The following is a 13,117-nucleotide window of genomic DNA, read 5'->3' on the forward strand; positions in this document are numbered from 1 at the left end:
TCACATTGTTGGGCAACCATCACCACCATCCATCTCCAGAATTCTTTTCATCTGGCAAAAGCGAAACTCTGTCCCCGTAAACACTAACTCCTCATTCCCCCCTCCCCGCCAGGCCTTGACAGCCACCCTCATTGATCTTTGGTCTTGCCTATGCATAATTTGATAGTATTTTTAAATAACCTCCTTGTATTGAGTGTTTTTAAGGCATTTAACTCAGTGTTTAATAGAAACAAGGCTCTATTTCTTTCCCTACTTTTATTTTTTTCTAATTTTATTAGTGCATTAAAATTTCAAGGCAAGGTACAATGGTCTAAACAAGTTCAGAAACAGACACGGCTAACTTGGTAAGTGCCCCCCGTGGCTGGTGGGAGTAGAATGGGAGCACAGCATCCTGGTGTGGTGAGCACTGGGTGCTGTGCCTGCAGAGGGAATGGTGTGGGTCAGTCCCTCCAAGCCATTGTACCCATAGTATGGTCTTCCATCTTTGTGTCCTAGTGCTTGCCATTTGCTTCATCAGAAACTCTCACCCCCAGCTCCTTGTATCTGATGTGCACCCATTTTTATGCTTCTCCTCTGTGGAACCTTCCTTGTTCTTCCTTTCCCAGTCCCCAGAGCACTTACCCTTATCCCTTTCGTGGTATCTCACACTTTCTTTCTCAGGGTGTTGGTGCTTTGTGGAGTCAAGAATCATGGCTCACATTTAATAAATTCCTGGTTGTCAGGTTAGGACAGAGAGAATGAGCAGAGGAAATTAAGGAGTAGGGCCCTTTATAGGTAACCAAAAGTGTGTGTGTGTGTGGTATAATCCTTACAGCATGCCTTTTTAGCATTTTTATTATAATTACTAGGTTGATGAAAGACCTAAGATCCAGAGAACTTGAATAATTCACCCAAGTCAAATATTCTAACTGATACCAATGTCCTTGGCACAATTTCCAGCCCTTCATTGTTGAAACCATTTGGTGTGTTCTGCAGGGTATGTCTTTGGGCTCCTAAACTGATTACTGAGTGTCATCCAAGACTTACTAATCAAGGCTAAAAGATTCCTGATATCAGTCTAATTACAGCTGAGTTTGGATCTATAGGAAGCCACTGGTAAAACTAATTTAGTGGTTACCCTTAACTCACATGTTTATGGGGAGACAATGAGATTGTGGCATCAATGACCATGCCAAAGCCTTGGTTTAACCCTAGTGGACTTTGCTAAACTAGTGAATGGCTTGGGGTAAGCAAGTAATTAGTCAGTGAAGCTTGAACTTTTTCATCTGTAAAATGGCATAATACTATGACAACAAGGGATAATTCACACATTCTATGGTTTATGAAAAGATTGCACCAACTAAAGTATTATGCTTATCAATACTTACAGAGTAACCACTCATCTCATGGCTGAAAAAATCCAGTGCAGAGTTTGGATCAGCAGGGAGCCAGCTATATTGAGCCCAAAACTGGCCTCTTGGTGTTAGTTACACTAGAAGTCCCTTTGACACACATATACTGCTCCAATGTGATGTGCTTGATATTAGCACCCTGGGCTGATGAATTGTTGCTCAAAGCCTGTTTTCCCTCAGAAGTTAAAATAACTGCAGGCCAAGGCAGGCAGCCTAATGCTTTTGGTTTGGACCACCTGGATGTGCTTCATGTGTGGGAATGAGAGAGCCTGGGGGTACAACAGAGCGCAGTGTCAAGACCACCAGAGTCAGCCTTTCCTCAAGAAGTCTTCTCTGCACCCTCACACTGGGAGGTGCTCCTCATGTTTGCTCTCCTAGAACTCTGAGTACCTCCACCCCAACCCTTGGGCTGTGACTACTCTATCCAGGAAGTTCTCAGGACCGTGTAATCTCTGGCTTTCTGGACTCTGGGCTCCTTGAGGCCAGGACGAGATGCCCTGTCCATTGTTATGTTATCTGTACCTAAGAGCAAGCCCAGAGGCCTTGCATGTCCTGTGCTCTGTGAGAGTGTGTGGAATGGAGCCATCCCATGGCTGGCTGGTAGGTAATATTACTAGTTTTACCCAGAAGCAAACATGAAGTTGTGACTATTTTGATTGTACCAATGGACTAACTGAATCAATTAGGTCAGTGTGTCTCAACCTTTAAAAAACTTATAGCCAGCCTAAGGAGCCTTTTTAGACATTTCTGTCCTAGTTTTCTTCTTTTGTCATTCAACTTTAAATATCGCAGATATACTATATATGTTTATGTACTATGGCCCATTTTATTTTTATTTATTTATTTATTTATTTATTTATTTATTTTTTTGGTGGTACCAGGGATCGAACTCAGGACCTTGCACTTGCAAGTCAGGCAGCAGAACCACTGAGCTAAATCCCCGGCATCCATTTTAATATGTAAGATATTTTTGTCTCTCAGGAATCAGTTTTGTACCCTTGAAAGGCACATCATTGAAAATACTCCAAGATAGTAAACTAAATTGCTAGAATTAGCTGGTTTGATACTGTGCAGAAATGCAAAAGCATTTTTATTCCTTTTTTACATAGTTATAAAGTTATTGAGCTTTGGTTGCTTGTCTGGTTGAGATAAGGGTGCTAGGTTTTTTTGTTTTGTTTTGTTTGGTACAAAATAACTGGTGCTTTGATACTGAGTAGGCCAGCAAAACCAAGCCTTTCCCCAGACCACCAACAGTATTTCATGTGGAACTAAGTTATAAACAAACCTATTTGGCTCTTAGTTCCACTCTTCCTGAAAACATTTAAATGACATATGTAATCAGATTTATTAGGTGAATTTAAACATCTAAAGAGATCACAGCCATTCTTCCTGGTGATCCTTCTGTATCATTCTTATGGGATATTTGTAAAAATGTGCTATGCAAGTTGGGAGAGTATGCATCTGCCACACAGGCTTAACAGGTGCGGCAACTGGAATTATCTGTGGGTAACTTAAAGTAGCTCTGCTGGTGATGCCATGCAAGCAGCCATGTGTATAACGGAGGTGCCTTTTCTCAGCATGCAATGAGGTGAGAATAGTTTTTTGAGAATATGAAAACTCCAGATTTAATTTTTAAAGACCCCTTCTGCTACCATGATTTCAGGGATTCCCTAGCTATCTTCTAAGTGGTGTGGAACACAGACACTTTTAGGAAAACCTCTTGACAGTTTACCCAAAGCTCAACTGAGAGCAGTCTATGGTATTCTAGTTTTATTAGTCTAGACCCTAAATATCTGAAAGTTTCTGGCTATTCATAGTGAAGTTCCATTAAGGAGAGCCTATCAATCACTCTTAGTATATAGAAATTATAGCACATAGGTTGAATTACTAATAATGATACCTAGATTAGATTGCTATCAGTAAGTTCCAAAGTGCTTTCCTTTACATGTCTGCCTTGAATGCTCACAACCACGCTGTAAGACCGGTGGGGTTGGTATTAGAACCCCTACCTCACTGACGAGCGGCTTGTGGCTAAGAGAAGTAAAGTGACTACTTGAGCAGTGCCTTCCCTCAAGACTACGTCTTCTGGCTCCAAAGTCATTGCCTTTTTAACTGCCCCACAGTGCCCCAGACTTCTCAAGAGCCATTGCAGAGGAGTAAAGGCCTCCAAAAGGCGCAGCATGGACCAGTGAGCAGGAGGAAGCAGATCTGACTGGATAAAAGCAGACATTTCTGGCTGTGAGGGTACTGGAGAGGGACTGCTCTGGGAGGCAGTTTGATCTGTCTTGAGAAGGTCAGCTGGATCTTGCAGAGAGGTGAAGCACAGTATAGCATTTGGCTAGGTGACCTTTCAGGAGCCTTCCAATTCTGACTCTTTGTTTTAAAAAATCTTCTGTCACTCTCCTTTCACTAGGCAGAACCATGTATGGTTTCCTTTCCCAGCTTTGCTTTGGAAGTACCAGGGGAGGTCTACCAGATACACATGGCCAGGCCTGGCCCCGGTGGTCTGGATCATAATGCTAGCGGGCAGTGGAGCGGCAGGTGGGAGGGTATTTTTCTAAAAGTCCCACAAATAATTTGAAGGCATTTGTGAGTCTGCTCCGGTATAGCCTACAGAAACAAGGCACTTGCAGGCCTCATTTCAAGCTTGGTGTAATTTGGTAACTTTGGAGTCGCATTTTCTCAGCATGCAAGACCCTTGGCAGTATTCATTTGGCCATGTGATAAAACTGTATTTGTTTTCTTGGCTATTAGGATACCGAGATCGGTACCTGCCAGATTTGTTTTGCTAACTTCTTATGACTGCCTCTTTTATAGTAGGGTAGGAGTTGGTGTTGGTGTGAAACATAGACAAAATCACTCCCTATTCATTGACCCTTCATATACTTCATGGTCTGGGAAAGCCGGTGCTCTGGGCTGAAAGCTTCTGCAATCAGAAGACTGCATACAAAAACGAGTGAGCTGCTCACCCCTATACTAGTTATCAACTTTTACCTACTAGTTAGCTTCATAGCAGAAGGAAACTTGTAGTGGCACCAAGCATTAATGGTCTTAGCTGATTGCTTTCTTTAGGAATTTTCTTGATCAAGTATTGAACTGTGCTCATAGCGCTCCTCTGAGAGGGTGTTCTCTGAGCAATGTACCCATAACAATACATGCAGTGGGCTATGAATTCCCCAGCATGTCTCCATGGTGGGGTCCTCTGAGAGGGTGTTCTCTGAGCAATGTACCCATAACAATACATGCAGTGGGCTATGAATTCCCCAGCATGTCTCCTCATGGTGGGCCAAGAAAGAAGAAAGAAAGAAGAAAAGAAAGAAAGAAATCAAACACAATTGCACTAGCGTATTTTTTTCTACTTTTCAATCAATAGGATGCTTTTTAAAGCTTACATTTCTCTTTGGACACTTTAAGTGACTGATGAGACAGAAGAAAAAAAAAGCCAAGATAAAATGGCAGTATAGACACTCTTCAAATCCTATAATGAACTCCACAGGGCATCCGATTTTGATGTATTAGGATTTTTTTATAATGAGTACATTGTTGGAAATCACATTTTCTATCTGCAGGAGCTGGAGATGAAACTGAGCTGACATCTTACCTCTTTGTAGTTAATTAGCAAAAGAAAAGTAGTGTTGTGAATCTTGGATGGGAAAGGGGAGTATTCCTCATCCACCCTCTCCCCTCTTCTCCCTTCAAATACCTGGATCTTTTCGTGTGCTCTTTGATTTGGTTTCACAGTTTGGACGAGTCTGGTTGGCAGGGAAAAGATGAGGGGTGTTGAAGAATGGTTATTATTTAATGAAAAAAGAAAAACCCTACAGTAGCTCACTTCTCCCCTCCATCTGGCCTATAGGATAAATAAAATAGACCAGGTCTTTTTATTTTATAGAGCCGTTCCTTACCTGGACCAGACTCAGGCCATGTCTGCTCAAAAGGATCTCATAGTTGTCACTGTATTAGCATTTGTCACTACTGAGTCCCCAACACCAGGCACAGCATATGGAGCTTACTCGGCATTTAGTAAATACTTAGAAGTCCATGAATAGATAAGGAGGTGTCAAAGTGTTGTCATGTCTAATGTCTTTCTCTGGGTGGAGGCTGCACCCACTTTCATAGAATGCAGAGGTTGGGGCAGAGCAATATGGACGTTCCTCAAATCCTATGGTGAACTCCACAGGGCATCCAATTTTGATGTATTGGCTTCTCTTTGAGGCCCAGGTACTGGAGTCTGCATGGACACCCGTCTAAATGAAAGCCAAGAGAGCAGTAGGAAACTCAGTGCAGAGAGTCCTCTGATCTATATGCATTTATTAGCATTCTCTGTGTGCCTGATCCTTGGGGGCTGCAGGGAGAGTGTTGTCATGGTTCCTTTTCTCCAGGAGTCACTGTGAACATGGGGGACTTACACTCCAGGCTTATCCTGCAGAGCTGATCCCAATAGGGAGGGATCCAGGGGAGGCTGCATCATCGCTTGAGTCCCCTCTGTGTGCCAGCTGCCTAATAATACATCACCTGTCCTCTTCACAGCCACCCTGTGGTTGACCTCGGGGACCATGACCAGGAGCCTGACTCCGAGCCAAGCTGGTCCCATTAGGTCACACAGACTGTGTTTTCCCCATGCATATCGTGCCTTCTTAAGGTCCACACTCCGAGGGCTTCCTGGAGGACCTGAAGGTGTCTTGGGAGCAGGGGTGGCCTGGACTGCACGTGGCTGGCGAGAGGTGCTATGGATTCAGGACCATAGGAGATAGAGTACAGGTGTGTACTAAGTCTGGATCAGGGAAGGTGTGGAGAATGGAGGCTGGGCTCACACCAGTGCTGGAGGGCCAGGTGTGAGGCCAGGGCTCCTGAGGCCCTGGGCAGAGGCCAGGTGTAGGAGAGGCAGCAGGCACTGGGGCACTCTGGGCTCTGCTAAATTATTTCAGTCACTCATGAGTGCTCAGCATGGGTTCTCCTAGTAGTGTGAAGGGCGTCTTAATGCTCGTCTTGACAGCCCCAGGGTCCACAGTCGGGGACTGCAGCTCCCGATTCTGCGGATAGCAGCAGGCAGCATGGCAGTGGACAGCTGCGAAGCTCTCACAGGGAAGGGCACCAGCACCTCTTCTTCAGCAGGTCCCTTTTCCTTCCGTGGGATTCTGCCCCACCCCTGGCTTCTCCATGTGCCTGGACCATGCTTCTCTGCATGTCTGTGATGTTCTGAGGCACTTGTGTCCTGCTTGTCAGCCTCCTTGCTACGCTCTCCTTCTCTACGTCTCTGAGCCATCCAAGCAGGGCACAAATCCAGACTCCCTCACTTACTGTTTGTTTGACTTTGGACAAATTCCTTTACTTCTGTGTCTTCGCTTCCTCCTCCGAAAATGAGAATGATAATATTACCCGTCTGAGGGTGTTTGTGAGGATCATCTTGGCTAACGTGTGTTAAGAGCTTTGAACAATACATCATGGTTTCCAAACTATAGGGCTGCACTATCATTGCTAGTAGGGGAGTAATGTCTCTGAGGGTAAAGGAGGAACTTCCGTGTCCTTCGTCTCCCTCATCCTCCTCATTCGGACCCCGGATGGATAAAGGGTTACTATTCTTCTTCCTGTCCCCTTCTCTCCCCTTCCTTCCATTCAGTTTCCTCTCCTCCCTTTCCGATGTCTGCAGCTTCCCTCCCTGTCCCCTCCATCCTTTCTCCCTGCCCATCCTTCCCTCCCTCCCTTACAGGCTCCTTTCTACTTCCCTTCCTCATGTGCCTCCCAACTGTGAAGACAGCTAGTGCTGAGGAGCAGGAGAGCAGAATTAAGGGCTGGCTGCTTACAGGTTCATGAGCTTTCTCTAGATCAGTCATTTTTCAGTTTTGATACTGTTAAGAATCACTAAGAAATCTTGCAAGAATACAGATTCCCAGACTCAAAAACGTATGAAATAACAGTGAGGGTGGAAATCATAACAATACTAGCAATGCTGTTATTAATGAAGCTAATGTTGGCTGGGTCCTTATACGTCTGATGTATCAGACTCCTCCAAATGCACCCTACAGAACCAACCATCATAACAGTTCCCTGTGGTAAGTACTACTAATGACCCCACGTTGCAGGCAGTGAAGCCCAAGTCCAGAGAGGAGAGAGCTTTGTGAAGACCACACAGCAGCTGAGTGGCTAGGATCCCTGCCTGGACACTCAGGTTTGCAAGCTGAGATCCTAAATACTTCCTCTTCCAGGTGGCTGGAACACCTGTTATCTAGTTTTGGACCCTTTGTCTCAGAAGCAATGGCTGCCCATAATGAGCCCCTCTGTGTCCTTTCACCTTCCTCTGCGCCTGCAGGATCAGGCAGCAGAGCAAGATGCTCAGAGGAGACATTCATCCTTTCCCTTTTACCTTTCAAGATATTTTGGTACAGCAATGCCAACACACCTATAAAGCTGCTATGAATTGTTAACCAGCGTGTTTGTGCATTGCACCTATCATGCTATTTGCACGATGGAATGTGAAGACACAGCTTGAAATATTTTAAGATATGGCCTTTTATCTCTGGAAGCACAAGACAGTATTTGCAGATTGGCCTCTGGAATGAAATTAGCCTGTCACGTTCCCTAGTTCCTGCGAAACGTGGGCATTTCCATAAGTGGTTCTGAGTCCTTTAATCCTTTTGATCATTTGCACTGTGTATTTTTACACAGGTTCTTTTACTTTGGAGAAGTAAAGTAAAGAAACTTAAAGGTGAGTTTAGCAAGGGCATCTCTGCACTGTTTGTCAATGCAAATAGATCTTGAATTTGAATGATAGGAGTTTCTCTTAGACACCCAGGGGCCTCTAAACCTCTCCACAAATAATGTCTGTGGCAGTAATCTCTGGAAGCGTTTGCTGGAGAGTGGAAATCTGTCTTGACTCCTCATTGCTGTAACAAAGAAGAGCCTACTCCTTTAAAATATTCTTGACAGCCTGGGTGTCAGTTACCACCCAGTTGTGATTTCTCATCTGGGCCACTGCCCCTGTGACATTTGCTCTCTCTTGGTGACTCCAGGCTTTTCCATTTCACAGCCTTAGCATGGATCATAGAATGGGTCCAAGCTTTACCTCTGGTTGAAACTTGGTGGTCTTGAGTGGATCCTGCCACTCACTCTCTGTGCAATGTTGTATGAAAAATCTTGTGAGCAGGCTTTTATTTCCTCACCTGTAAAGTAGGATCCTATCCTTCTTGAAAAATTGCTGTACGCAGTATTTGTACTCCCATGTTCATAGCACTGTTATTCAGAGTGGCTAAAATGTGGAGTGTCCACTGGTGGGTGAATGAGCAAACAAAATGTGCCATACACACACGCGCGTGCGCGCGCACACACACACACACACACACACACACACACGCTCTCTCTTCTGCCTTGGAAAGGAAGGAAACTGACATGCACTCCAGTATGGATGAACTGCACTCATATAAGGGCCCTAGAGTAGAGACATTCATGGGAGCATTCGCGCACACACACACGCACACACACACACACACACACACACACACACGCGCGCGCTCTCTCTTCTGCCTTGGAAAGGAAGGAAACTGACATACACTCCAGTATGGATGAACTGCACTCATATAAGGGCCCTAGAGTAGAGACATTCATGGGAGCACGAAGTGGAATGGGGCTGTCAGGGGCCAGGAGGAGAGGAGATGGGGAGTAGTGGTTAATGGGTGTAGACTTTCAGTTGTGCAAAGTAAAGAATTCTGGAAATGGATGATATGATGGCTGCACAAAAATTAATGTATTCAACACCACTGAACTGTACACTTAAAAATTGTTAAGTTTTAGCTGGGCGTGGTGGTGCGTGCCTATAATCCCAGCACTCGGGAGGCTGAGGCAGGAGGACCGCTGCAAGTTCGAGACCAGCCTGGGCTACACAATGAATTCCAGAGCAGTCTGAACTACATAGTGAGACCCTGTCTCAAACAACCAAAAAAACAAAAAATTGTTAAGATTTATGTGGTAAAATTTATATTAAGTGTGAGTTTTATCATAATAGAAAAAATTGGGAAAAATTGCTGAGCACTAAATAGCATCAAGTAGGTGACAGCCCTGCTTCATGTTGGGGTTCAGTCAGTAGCAACTACTCTTCCCATGGTGAGGATACGATAGTTTAGTAGTTATATGATACTTCATCATGTGACTGTCCCATCTTTTCTTTCTTCTCTGTTGGACTTTTGGATTTCTTATAGTATAGTACCTCCCCCAATAATAATGACAGCATGGAGTTTTTGTGCATTTATGTATCTTTTCCACTTTAGGGTCATAATTTTGGGACAGATTTTCTGCATCACTTCATCCAGGTGAATGGGCATCTTACTGGCTCCCAGCCACATGTGCCGTGAGCTCTCAGAGATGACTTAGTAATTTACCCCTTCACAGGCCAATAATAAAAAGTTCATATAATAATGAATTCATAACTCATTGTGAGATGGATATGACAAAAATTGGAGCAAAGCAGAAAGGAAATTTACTAATAAACATGAAATTTATTTTTTTACCTCACTAATAATTAAATTCATCCTAAATGAAACAATAGAATGCCACCTCCCAGCTATAATTTGCTAAAGATTAAAGACTGTGAGTGGGTTTGGACGAGCCTCCCACATGCTGCCAGTAGGGGAAGAAATGCAGTCAGCTTTCCTGAGAAGAAGTCTGGCACCAAGCGTCAGGAAATATAAAAATGTTTATAAACGTTGATTTAGAAATTCTACTTATACAACAATGGCTTGAGGCAGCCTCAGAAGTGTAGAAAAATATTTACATTTGGAGCTAAACATAGTACTCAGGCTAAATGTCCAATGACAGGGAATGATTGAATAAGTAATCGGACAACCATCTGATGGAGTGTTATGTAGTCATTCTAAGTGGGGTTTCCTAAAAATTTCAGTGACATGAGGAAGTACTGTACTCACAATAACTGGAAAGTAAGGAAAGCTTGCTGTATTATAATCGAACAAATTGTGTGTGTGTGGGGTTATGTGTGAGTGTGTGAGCATATGCATCTAATATTCACCCAGAAAGAGATGCATAAATATATTTATAGTCTTATGTGGCAGGAATATGGGTGATTTTTATTTTCTTTTTTATGCTTCCTTCATGTTTTCTAAGCTTTACATTACTCATAAATATCACTTCTACAATCTGAAAGAAATTTATATATAAAAGGGATTAAATATAATGAATAGATTTGTCCCTTTTCTGGACTCATGTTCCTGTTATTCACTGTACTCCCTGCATCAGTTTTCCCTTTGCTGGAACACAATGCCTGACACCTCCAGCTTGAAGGAGGAGCAGTTTAATTGGCTCACAGTTTTAGTCTATGAGTGCCTTGCTCCAAGCAGAAACATCATGGAGGAAAGATGTGGAGGAACCAAAGCTCCTCAGTTAGTGGTGATTAAGCAGAGCTAAGGAATAGCCCCAAGAGGAAGATGCCAGGGACAACACTTAGACTCCAAGCCCATGCCTCCAGGGACCCACCCAGACACACACAGACACCCCCCCAGACCCCAAAGCCAAATGACACTCCATCCTACCTACCACACTCTGTCCCTAATGTATTGAGTAGGGGCCCAGACAAGAAGTCAGAGGGTACTGTTAAGATTATGGCCTAGAAATTCACTAGCTGTGTGACCTTAGGTAAATCTAGCATTTGCATCTCAGCTTTCTGGTTTATAAAAGGGGGATTTGTACTTCTATGTATATATAGAATGAGACAGTTTTGAGGGCAAAAATGAAAAAAACCAACATAGGGGAAAACACTTTTGTAATCTAAGGCGCAAGCTCAGGCTATACCCAAACTATACTCCTCTTTGACCTTCTGCTGGAAGAACCATCAGAACTTACCAGAAGCTGGAACACTCATGGCCATAATTTATTACAGGTCTATAATTTATTACAGCTCACATCTGCTAGAGAGGCAGAGGGAAGTTCCAAGTACTTCTGTCTTCTCCCATGGAGCCAGGACATATGACCTTCCTGGCATTAATTTTGACAGTACCAGGGAGGAATGCCCACCAGAGAACCTTGCCTAAGCCCTGGTGTCCAGAGTTTCTACTGTGGCTCCAATCTCCAGGTAGACTAACAGTGCATCTCCTAAAGCCCCACCCTAGTTCACAGGAACCTTTGGGTATGGTCAGCCCACACATGAAGATTGTTGGGATAACCTGCCCCATCCTAAAATCCAGTATGGCCAGCCCCATTTCTACCAGATATGATTTCCCAGTAGCCAAGGGCAACACCCTGTTTCTGTTGGATACAATCTCTCAGGGGCCTCTCTTTGGGCAAGACCAAATTCTATGCTGCACATAAGGTGACCAAAAAAGAGATAGTAAGCAAATTTAAATATAGAGATGATTCTAGGAAAGAAGAATCTATTATTTGCTAAGTTCCAAGACTATAAAATAGAAAAAGGCTCAAATTCTACAGTTGCAAGTGGTACTACGAACCTCCACTTACCTGAACTTGGAACCTTCGAGATGCCCTCCAAGGATGGGCCTGTTTATGTGGGTTCTGTGGAGACATTTGCTGCAGTTGTTATTTACCACAGAGAGGAGTTAGGCTGAGAAAACACTTACCACCCTGCTGAGTATTTGAATCTAACCCTTGCCTCAGTGTTAATAGCACAGCGAGAATGCCTCTCTACTAACTAATTTATCTAGTGTGAACTAGCCCAGGCTGCCTTTACCGGCTTCTAGGTCAGGACCACCTTGCTCTGTGGTGTAGCTGTGCTTACTCTATAGAGTGTTGAGTGATGCGAAAAATTACCAGGCTTGTTCCCCTCCCTTTGTAGAGCTGCCCTTCTTGAGTGCTTTGTCAGGTTGGGTCTGTAAGATCTCATGAGAGAGGTTAGAAAAATGAAGGTCCAAGTCAGATTCCCATGCACTTAAAAGTCTACCAGTGCACAATGAAGAAGTCATCATCCCAGGAAGCTCACAGAGCGTAACTGTGATCTTCCAGAAAGAACCCGCCACAGAGACTGAGGATAAGAGCCTTAGCTCAAGGCCAATCATGCTTCTGCCTCCTTTACAGGGGACAATTTCAGCTTTTGTCTGTTGATCTTTTGAGATAGAATAGCTTGTAATAAACGGATGTTGTCAGTAAATTTTAGTTGTTCATTCTGTTTCTTTCAAGGAAAAACTGGACATGCAGAAGTCGTCAGGGTTGTGTACCAGCCAGAGCGCATCAGCTTTGAGGAACTGCTCAAGGTCTTCTGGGAGAATCACGACCCGACCCAAGGTAGAGTGATGAGTGAGCCAGTATTTAATTATCTTACTAATTACAGCTGGGATAATTAGTGTTTGAGCTGCATGGAAGAGATGAACCTTGAAATCACACAGGAGCTCAAGAATATGATTGCAGACATTTATTGACGGAGAAGAGGAGGGGCTGGGGAGAAAAAGGGGGGAGAGAATAAAGGCGCAGCCACGTTCGACGCCCCTCCCCCCTCACAGCTGTCAGGGGTGGGAAAATTCCCACAGAGAAAGCCGCCAGACAATGGAGATCCGCTCACCTTTGATTATTGCATTATTCCTCCTTAATGCAGTCTTTTGTCTATAAAATTAAAGTGTCTTTCTAGCAGCTCCAAAGTTTTTCTGATTTATGGTTCCTTTATTTCCCCAAGTTTACCCTTTCTCATCTTTTGACGTTATCAGGGTTTGGGGGTTATTTTTGGTCTGGGTGATTTAAAAAAGAAGAGTACAAAGGTAAAAGACAGTATTCTGTAG

The 13,117-nt window shown here is 43.9% G+C and overlaps 1 protein-coding gene across 7 annotated transcripts in view; it reads left to right on the forward strand.

Moving 5' to 3' along the window:
• The window catches only part of Msra (methionine sulfoxide reductase A), a 335,029-nt gene that overhangs the window by 216,608 nt on the left and 105,304 nt on the right, over positions 1 to 13,117 (forward strand). For 6 of the 7 annotated variants that reach the window (XM_010622951.3, XM_010622970.3, XM_033765524.1 and 3 more), the window contains one exon: positions 12,525 to 12,629. The exons of the other annotated variant lie outside the window; for it this stretch is intronic. In XM_010622951.3, the coding sequence (XP_010621253.1) occupies positions 12,525 to 12,629 (105 nt within the window). The remainder of the gene's footprint in view (positions 1 to 12,524; positions 12,630 to 13,117) is intronic. 7 annotated transcript variants of the gene reach the window in all.

Source organism: Fukomys damarensis, unplaced genomic scaffold, assembly GCF_012274545.1.
Source record: "Fukomys damarensis isolate Sample0158 unplaced genomic scaffold, DMR_v1.0_HiC HiC_scaffold_18, whole genome shotgun sequence".
NCBI lineage: Eukaryota > Metazoa > Chordata > Mammalia > Rodentia > Bathyergidae > Fukomys > Fukomys damarensis.